A 10161-nucleotide genomic window follows, 5' to 3' on the forward strand; every position below is an offset into this window, starting at 1 on the left:
ACACACACACACACACACACACACACACACACACACAGTGTTGAGACACACACACACACACAGAGTGTTGAGAGACAGAGCTCAATGTAAATGGTGCTGGTAAGGTGTATAATTCCGTTGAGTGTGCTCTGGAATGAGTATGAGGTAAGACACCTGAATCTTGTGATTCCTCAGTTACTTTTAAGTTTCTTGCCCACCCTATTGTTGTTGTTGTTAGTTGATGTTGAGTGGGCTCTGACTCATGGTGTCCTGTATAACACAATGACACGTTGCCTGGTCCTGCTGCATCTTCATGATCTTTGATATATTTGAGCCCATTGTTGTGGCTTTTGTGTCAACCCATCTCATTGAGGGTTTCCCTCGTTTTTGCTGACCCTCTGCCAAACATGATGACCTTTTCTAGGGATTACTCTTTCTCAGTGATGTGTGTCCAAAGTAAGCAAGATGAATTTTTGCCATCCTTGCTTCTAAGCATTCTGGGTTTATTTCTTGTTTAAGACTGATTTGTTTGTTCTTTTGGTAGTCCATATTCTTCTCCAGCACCACGATTCAAATGTATTAATTCTTCTTCTGTCTTCTTTTTTCATTGTTCAGCTTTTGCATATCTCCCAGAGCGAGAGTGTTTTGCCTCACTGAGCATGAGATATGAGTATAATTTGTACAGTGTATGCCATACGAGTATAATCACCTGTAATGGATGATTTAAGAGATTGTCAAGGAAAACATTTTGCTGTGTACAAGTTTTGTCGTGTTGACTTTAACACCAGACAGTTCCATCGTATAACCGTACAGGTTGTTACGATTCTGGGATAAAGTATATTAGGATCCTCTTTGAGTCATTTTGAGTGTTTACTGTTCAGGTATAATAGGATTGTTGTTTAGGTTTATGTTTGGGGAATGTCCCTGACTCTTTCAAAGTTCTTGCAAAATTTTTGTGTGAACATGTATATAATCTCTGTAGAGGATCCATAGGTTCCATTTGAGTCTTGAAGGGTTCTATGTCTCAATCAGGATTTCTAATTAATGTGCCTTAAACATTATGGTTCTAGGTAATGTGATATTTTGAGCCTTTTGGAGTAACATTCTCAGGACCAGAACAAAGCTGCTTTCTGTCTCCTCTATTCTGCGTGTTTACCCCTTGATTAATAATGTTTCTTGTGGAGCTTGATCAAGTGTGCCTGGGTTCCATATCCCTTAAGTAACCTCTGACCTTCCTCGGGCAGGTTACGAACCCTGGGCTGTTGAAAGCCTGATGAGGTATCTTCGAGTTTACTTTAGCTATAGAAGGCTCCTACACATTGGTGACTGAAACAATAAGGTAGTCTACGCTTCAAGCCAGAGTTCAATATCTTAAAACAACAAAGATTTATTTCTCACTCATGTAATATGTTCATTACAGAACGCCTGGGGGCTCATTATTTGCACTCTGGGACCCAGATTGCCTAACCAGCTACAACCTGGAACTCTGCTGTGGCAGAGGGAAGGATGTGACAGTAGTGTGTACTGGTTTTTAAAGTTACAGTTTGGAAGTAACACGAGTCACTTCTGTGGACATTGCATTAGCCAGAGCAAATTAAAAGAGCAAGCCTGACTTCAAGGGGTTGTGGTAGAATAATTCTCCTACTGGGAGGGAATTAGTTCTTGGTAAACAGTAATACAGTCTACTACAATGACTGTCACAGGTGAGAGGGGATATCTCGGACCTGGAGAGTCTCTAGAGCAAGGCTGATTCATCATTCTAGGGTCTATGGATAGGCTTCCAGGAATCTATAAAATTGTATGAAAAGTTCTGTGTGTATGTACATTTTTCTGGGGAACTGGCCTTGGATTCTTAAAGTATTCATGCTGTGTCCTAGAAAAGGTTAAGAATCACTTCTTTAAAGTAAAAAAATTTGATGTTGAGAGCTCTAAGAAAGATAGGAAAGAATTCAGCTGAATTCTGCTCTGAGCGTCTGTGTTGGCTAAGATTCACGTGACTGCAGCTATCGTCTGTGGGAGATGCTGGTGTGGATTTGGGTCTGGGTTTGTATTTCCAGATGTGTGGAGGCCGTGCCAGGGACTGTGTACACGCACTAATGGGATTTTCTTCTTGGGGAACATAGGCTGTATCTGCAGCAGACACTCAATGACACCGTGGGCAGGAAGATTGTCATGGATTTCTTGGGTTTCAACTGGAACTGGATTAATAAGCAGCAGGGAAAGCGTGGCTGGGGGCAGCTGACCTCCAACCTGCTGCTCATTGGCATGGAAGGTAAGAAATCTTTCAGAAAGTAGCATGGCTTAGAGCCATACAGACCTGATCTTTAATCTTGTCTTCACCACTTATTAGCTCTATGACTTTGAATAAGTCATTTAATTTTCTTAATCCTCAGTCTCTTTAGCTGTAAATGAGCACAATGTTATCTAGTAAATAGCTATGAAGGTTAAGTGAAATATAGTGAATGTTAGGAGCCCTGGTGGTGAAGTGGTAAAGAGGTTGGCTGCTAACCAAAAGGCCAGCAGTTCAGATCCACCAGCCGCTCCTTAGAAACCCTACGGGGCAGTTCTACTCTGTCCTGTAGGGTTGCTATGAACCGAAATCGACTCAATGGCAATGGGTTTGGTGTTTTTTGTTTTTAAATGTATGTTAGGTCTTTATGATAGTATTATGCACTGTTAAGAAGAGTTAGTTCCCTTTTCCGTTCTTCAACTGCTGTGCGAGTGTATATATTCAGATAGTAGGGACCTCTCTGAAATACTATTGAGTTCTATTGGATCTGTCTATATTCAGAAACTTTTTATCCTTTGAAAAGAGGAGAAACTTATTTGTTTTCAATTTAATTTTAGCTTTTTGTTTTGAATAGATAATACATTCATGGAGTTGAAAATTCGAAAGATGTAATAGGGTATGCAGTGATAAGTCTCTTTTCCACCCCTATCTTCCAGCCTCCCCATGTTAGTTGCTTGTGTATCCTTCCCAAGAATTGTATACATACAAAGCAAATATATAACCGTGTTCTTTGCGGGTTCCCCCTCCCCGAACAGAGGGAGAGGTCTTTAAACTCCAGTCAGGAGGAAGAGAGCTACTTAGGGGCAGGGTCATTTTCTTATTCTTATTTTTATTTCTGGCACTAACTCAATGCCAAGCCCAGAGTAGGTATCTAGTAAATAGTGAATAAACTGGGTTGAACAAGAAAGTAGATTTTGTCAGCTACAGAGTATTTATTTATTGTCATTCACCACTGAGGTCTGTGAAGTCTTTCCTTCCCCTTTGATTGTCTTTTCTTCAGATTCTGTTCCTTTGCTGCCAGTATCAATAAAGGCTTCCAACGATGCATCTTATGAATTGACACTTATCTGCCACCTTATAACTAATTTTTGTTTGGCGTGCCAGTAGCCAGTTCTGGTTTACTTGATTCTGAGGTTTTCTGTTGCCTTCCTTTCCTGTGGTAGGTACAGGGAAGCAGATCCCTCACATAGATATGGGAGAGCAGCTCCCCTTTGAGGATGCTCAAGAACTCTGAGCACTCAAGAAAGCAGCTGTCATGGCATACCCAGGCAGAGCTGGGAAATGTTTTCTAAACTCCATACCCTGCAGAGGTGTGTGTTCAACTCTCAAAGATCGTGCAGAAGATAAGCAACAGATGTGGCTTCGGTCATAAAGGAGTAGATGGAGCATCCATACACTAGGGCAGAGTGAATTGAAAGGTGGTGAACGTGTCACCTTATTCAGATTATGCAACGCTCTTTTCAGGAATCTGATATGCTTCCCCCCAGATGAGACTCAACAGCCCCAGTGTTACTCTAAGAAGTGTTGTGTCCCATAGGTGTGTTGAAGTGGGAGCAAATGTTGAGACTCTTTGAGCTCAGAAGAGCTGCCCAAAGCAAGGGCATATTCATACAGCTGAAAGTGAGTGGTTATCTCCATCAGAGTAGATCATTGTTGACACCAGTTGTTTCTGTTTTGCTGCCCTTGAATTCTTGCCGTAGTCAAAAAGACTATAAGTACACCCAGTATATTACTTTGCCAAGCTTATTGGTACCATCTTTAAGAGCTATTGCTTCCAGTGCAGCAGCCATCATTTAGAAAAGTCTACTTTGCTAGTCAATCTTGGACCCTTAGCCAGTGACTGTTGGTAGACTTATTACCCATTAAAAGTGTAATACCTAATTTGCTGAAAGTTGTCATTGCAGTTTCTCTGATTCTGCCTGAAATTTTGGTTAGAACCCTTAGCTGGGAGGGTAGGGTGGGCTTCTATGCAATGCTTGGACCTATGTTCCAGCTTGTGCAATAGAGCCACTACTCTGAATAAGATAATGTCTTTGCTTCTGCAGGAAATGTGACACCTGCTCACTATGATGAACAACAGAACTTCTTTGCTCAGATCAAAGGCTACAAACGATGCATCTTATTCCCTCCAGATCAGTTTGAGTGCCTCTACCCGTACCCTGTCCATCACCCATGTGATAGACAGAGCCAGGTGAGCATGTGTAGTCTGAGAAGGGTGTAGAATTCTAGATTCTAGGAATTCCTTTGGGATCAAAGGCTGGAATATCTTTCCACTTCCCTGTGGTTGTATGCTAGTTTCAGATTACAGGCAAGTCTTGCCTTGCAGACAAACTCAGAGAATAATTTCATAGTATAGCTTATATATTCCAGGTCCTGGTGGTGGTCTCCCAGTGTTTGTAAGCATAAACAGCCCTGTGGAGCTAATGCTAGAGGGCAGACCCCATTATTGGTGCTGGCTGATTCTGGTTACTTTGTTTGATTGACTTACAAGTTCATAGAACAAAACGCTTGTGTCTCCATTGGATTTACTCATTGTTTTCTTTTGTCATGGGTGCTACTTCTCTTTTATTTGGAGAAGAGCGAATAGAATTGAGATGTGTCACTTACAGCATTTGCTGAATCTGGGTGAGGTATGTGGTTGACTTTGTGGCCAGCCGGAGAGGTCATCTCCTTTCTTGAGGAGAAAGTTGCCCGGCCATTTCGTTTAAGAGTCTTTGCCAGTTAGAATATGATGTTAGGAGAAAGTTTCTGAAGGTTTGGGTGAAGAATGAGCGCTAGTTCCCTCATATCCTCAAGCTGTGGTTTCCTTGCCTTAGGAGCACTGAAGCCTAGGATTCTTTATCACTTAGCATCATTCTCAGAGAGAATCTGTGTGTGTGTTAAATGTGAGTTGTGTCTTCTGCAGGATATTAACTTTTTTTTTAAAGCATCTTTTTTGACTACCAAGTAGTTACTAATAAAGATTTGGAGATTGACTTATTTTTTTTTTTCTCTTTTTTGAACCTCTCAGGTGGACTTTGACAATCCTGACTATGAGAGGTTCCCGAATTTCCAGAACGTGGTTGGCTATGAAACAGTGGTTGGCCCTGGTGATGTTCTTTACATCCCAATGTACTGGTGAGGAGGAGGCTAGGGCTGGGTGCTTCTTGGGAGCTTTCTTTCCTATTTGAAAAGCCTTACCTGTGTCTGTTCTTCTGAATTGCAGCAGGATTGGTCCTGTGTGGTCCACAGGAAGGTTGATATGTCCTGATGTGAACATACAGAATATGGGGGAAATGATAACTCTATTTAAGTCCAAAGAGGTCCCAGAGGCTTGGAGCTGGAGAAACTGTTCTTGGCCCCTTGGTATTTGTAGGCTGAACACCACTGCCTGTAGCCCCAGTATGTGTTTTACAGGATGAGTGTAAAGATGCAGTCTTTACTATTTCCCCTAGCTGGACACTGCCTAGTTTTCCATTTCTCCTTCTGAAAGTATTGGTGGCAAAGAGAGTCTGTTTGTTTTCTTGCAGGTGGCATCACATAGAGTCATTACTGAATGGGGGTATTACTATCACTGTGAACTTCTGGTATAAGGTGAATATGGTTGATTTTTTTCTAGATGGGACTGGGGTGGGGTAGGTGTAGTAAATGATTTGGAGCAGGGTGGGGTGGTGGACTATCCATGGAAATGATTCCCAGGGCTTTGGGGAGATGAAGAGGGTAGGATTGAATTGGCTCTCTTAGACGGAAGGATGGTGCGAGGACAGTGGGGTGACACTGAAGTCTGCTGCGAAGGGCATTTCCTGAGCTACTGCTTTCTTCGCAGGGAGCCCCTACCCCTAAGAGGATCGAATATCCTCTCAAAGCTCATCAGAAAGTGGCCATAATGAGAAACATTGAGAAGATGCTTGGAGAGGCCCTGGGGAACCCACAAGAGGTATGTGGCTGCCCTGAGGTGGCACTCCTGTGGCTCGTTGGGCTGATTGACCAGAGAAAGTCAGAATTGGTGTGATAGTCTCCGTAGCTCCTCTGTCTCAGTATCTGGTGTCCTCTCTCAGCATAGAGGTTATGGGTACGTTCAGAAAATCCTTGTTTTCTGGAGAGAGCTGTGCTTGACTGGTGGATCAATTAAAATCTGTTCCGTGCTAGTGGTAATGTTCCCCATAGGGCTTGTGTGCCAGCTGGGGACCCCTGAGGGGATTCTTGTGGAATCAGAAGTGAGCAGTAAAGCATCTCCTCACACTCTCCCAGCTGTGCCAAGGCAGCTGTAGGTAATGTTGAGACCTGCTTCTCAGTAGGTACGCCAACAGCCCATTGAGTAGATGGGGGGCGTTTGTATTTATAATGTTCTTGCCCCCTTCCTGTGGGTGGCCATGCATCTGGAGGACCTTTGGGGTTGGGAGGTGGCACCAACCCCAGTTGCAGGTGACCTTTTGAGAGGATATAGAGGCATTTAACATTCTTAAGGCACATTTGAGAAACATGTAGATACACTCTTGGATGTTTGGGGATCAGCCCCTTGGGCCTGGTTGTTAGTTTGATGTTGCTTATAGTTGCAGGCTATTGTGAGACCCCAGAGATAGGGCCATGTCCTAAAATACTGGGTTTACCTCCAAGAAGAGAGTTGGTTAGAGGGTTTACAAGGTTGAATTCTCCAGACACACCCATCCAGCTCTAGGGCCAGGGGACAGACAGTTCTGACTGGCTCCTCATGTCTCTTCACAGGTGGGGCCCTTGTTGAACACAATGATCAAGGGCCGATACAACTAGCCTGCCAGGGGTTCGAGGCCTCCTGCCAGGTGACTGCTACCTGTCCACACCGCTTCATTGATGAGGACGGGAGATTCCAAGCGCTAGTATTGCACGCTGCACTTAATGGACTGGACTCTTGCCATGGCCCTGGAGGCAGGTGTTTGGGGCAAGGCAGGGAGGTTGGCACTCCACTCCCGTTTGGAGGGACTTCTTGCCCTTGCCTCTTGTGCCCCAGCACCTTTCTTCTCTGCCCCTCTAAAGTCCTGCATTCAGTGTGTGGAGTCCCAACTTCTGATTGTCTTCATGTCTGTGTGTGTCAGTCTGTCAGCCTTGGGATGTGTGTGTGTCTGTGTGTCTGTTCTTTGCAACCTCAGTGCCTCAGCCTGAGAGAGGAGATGCTTCTTGGACCCCCACTGCATCTGAGCTGCAGGGCCAGAGCGATCCTGCCCATTAGGTCAGTTTTCCCCCCTCCAGCTTTTACATAGTCAGACTCTAGGCTGGCTGGGAATGGCTACTGGAACTTTAATGGGGAGAGGGAGGAGGAAGCTTGCCTTTGGGAGCCTGAGAACCGTCCTGTGAGAGAGAGCATTAGATAGGGTTCCAGCTTAGACTTTCCTTAGGTCGTACATAGGAAGGAGCCTTGTGACATAAAAACCAAGGATTGTGCGTCAGTTCCCAACTGCAGACACATACATCTTCTCTTTCAGCACCAGCTGTTTCTCCCTGTGCTAGGCACCAAGGGAGTCTCCTAGTGGTGGCTTCTCTAGGTTCTCGGGATGCAAGCCTGTGTGCGTGTGTGCATGTGTGCGCGTGCGCATGCATGCGTGTCCACACTGGCCAGGCTCAGCTTACCAAGGTTCTCCACTGCTTAACCTGGTCCAATGGGACAGTGCAGTGGGAGTCCCAGGGAAGTACTGCCTGATCTAGCCTAAAGCTTTTTAACTCAGATTTTAGCCATTGTTTGTTGGTCAGGTCTCTTAACTGCAACCACCCTGAGGCTGACTGCTAGAGCCTCAAGGCCCTATGGCTCTCCCTTGCCCAGACCACATTCTCTACTCCTGCTGAGCTTCCTGGCTGAGTAGATGAAATGGGGTCAAGCTTAGGCAGCTAACTCACCACCTGTCATCCACCTCAAGGCAAGGGCATAAGTGTAGCCTTGCCTGATAAAGCCAGCGCCTCTGCCAGACCCAACTCTAATGCTCCAGAAACACCCTCGAAAGTCAGGGCAACTGGTGGAGCACAGAAGTGGAATTTCCTTTTCTGTTCATAACTACTCGTGGGAACCCCTCTCAGGGCTGCAGCTTACAGCTGGGCATCTGTGCACCTCACAACTCGAAAGGCCATCATTGACATCTGTTCAGTGAGAGTAGGGCCCTGGAGTGAGTGTGATGGCCTTCTGTCTTATCACCTCCATTCCCATCATCACCCTTCTCACTGAAAGGAAAGAGGAGTTAGAAGTCTCTGGTTTTAATGTTTTCCTTTCTTTTGGCCAAAGGTTTCCTTCCAGTGTCTGAGTTACGGCTCTGATCGCTGAAGCTCAGTTTATAGTGCACTGATGGACTGAGAGGGTGTGTGTGGATGTGTGTGTGCACCTGTGTGTGTATTTGGGGGAAGGGATGTTTGTGTTTATTTTTAGTACCTCATTCTGGGGTTTTCTGATAGAGCATGGGTGTGCAAACACGGTACCTTTTCAAGTGTAGTTCTTTCAAATATAGCCAATGCTGGAAAATGAGGGCTCTGCATCCCTCCTCCATCTCTTGGGAAAGAGGAGTGCAACAAAGAAAACCAAACAGACGGAGGGTAAACTTGGCCACAGCCACACTTAGAAAGGTCATAGATTATGTTCATTCTCCTCAGCAGGTCTCCTGCATTCCTGGCTCAGCCTCAAAGATGTGGGTGATATGCAGCAGGGAGGCGGGTGCCACTCTTCTGGTCCTTGCTGGGTACTGTGCTGACACAGGCCTGACCCAAGGTGTTGGCCGATTGGGGAGGCTAACTTTGGAACCTTCACAGGATTGGTCCTGATCCTTGGGTAATATAGTAAAGACCCCCCAATTATTAGATTTCCTTATATGTGCCTAGTGCTTTTATTTTTGTTCATCACCATCGTGCAAGGTAGGTATTCTCATTTTACAGATGAAGAAATGGGCACAGAGAAGCCAAGTGATTAGTGGCGATCAGGATTTGAATCTAGTGCTGTTTAACAGCAAAACCCTGCTCTTCCCATTCCACCAAACTATGTTTATTCTCCTGCCTTATTTCCCTCCCTCGTACTACAGCCCCTGGCCTCAGATATCACCCCACAGGGCACTGTATGGCACAGGCAGGCTCAGCCAAGAGAGTGCAGAGAATCAGCTCAGGGAGAAAGCACTTCTGGGCTCCAGCTAAAAGCATCTTGATAAAACTTCCCAGGAAGCTATAGTAATGGTTCAAGAGTGCTAGAAGGAGGTACGGAGACCTGAGTTCTAGATCCCATTGGGTTGCTTGTGTGTTCTTGAATAGGTCCCATAACTTCTCCCCAGCATGCTTCTGCATCTGTAGAACTGAAGGTCTAGTTCTTGGTGATCACTAAGAGCCTTGATTCTTGTTCTGAGATCAGAGCTCTTCCCTTCACTCACCTAGGTTAGGACTCTAGGCTCAAGTTCTGCTTGCAAGGGAGGAAACATTCTCCGCAGTTGGTTACCATCCATCCTAGTGGATAGCATGGGAGGCATACACACCGAGGGAGTTGGGGATATGGGCCTGTCTAGAGGTCAGCCAAGCTGCAGGCTTCTGTTTTTCACCAGCAGGTATGGAGGAAACTATTGTTTCGTGAAGTCAAATATTTGTTGGGGGGTTGGGGTTGGTTGTGGGGGAGGAGCTGTTCTGGGCATCAGTTGAGCAGATGCCCAGGATGCCTGGGGGAGACTAGCTTCCCCTACAAATCAGAGCTCTAAATTACAAGGTTTTTACCAACGTGAACAGTTGGGGGAAGTCGTCTGCTCTCATTTGCGTAATGGTTTCTGTCACTGGTGATTAGACACAGGATGAAGGAAAAGAAATTTGACAATTAGGAATGAGCGATCATTAATCTGAATCTGTTACGAGACGAGAAGGGAAGGATCCTTATCAGTGGGCCAGCTCAGTGTGGGGATACATTCCCTCCCTCTACCCCCAACAGA

At 45.3% G+C, this 10161-nt stretch overlaps 1 protein-coding gene across 1 annotated transcript in view; it reads left to right on the forward strand.

Annotated features, from left to right (window-relative positions):
- The window catches only part of HIF1AN (hypoxia inducible factor 1 subunit alpha inhibitor), a 9334-nt gene extending 2053 nt beyond the window's left edge, over window positions 1-7281 (forward strand). Inside the window, exons 3-8 of the mRNA XM_004370036.3 lie at window positions 2103-2251; window positions 4315-4460; window positions 5280-5386; window positions 5779-5842; window positions 6075-6185; window positions 6974-7281. Coding sequence (XP_004370093.1) covers window positions 2103-2251; window positions 4315-4460; window positions 5280-5386; window positions 5779-5842; window positions 6075-6185; window positions 6974-7018 — 622 coding nt within the window. The 3' untranslated portion in view covers window positions 7019-7281. The remainder of the gene's footprint in view (window positions 1-2102; window positions 2252-4314; window positions 4461-5279; window positions 5387-5778; window positions 5843-6074; window positions 6186-6973) is intronic.
- The last annotated feature ends 2880 nt before the right edge of the window (window positions 7282-10161 follow it).

Source organism: Trichechus manatus, unplaced genomic scaffold (assembly GCF_000243295.1).
Source record: "Trichechus manatus latirostris isolate Lorelei unplaced genomic scaffold, TriManLat1.0 scaffold00007, whole genome shotgun sequence".
Taxonomy (NCBI): domain Eukaryota; kingdom Metazoa; phylum Chordata; class Mammalia; order Sirenia; family Trichechidae; genus Trichechus; species Trichechus manatus.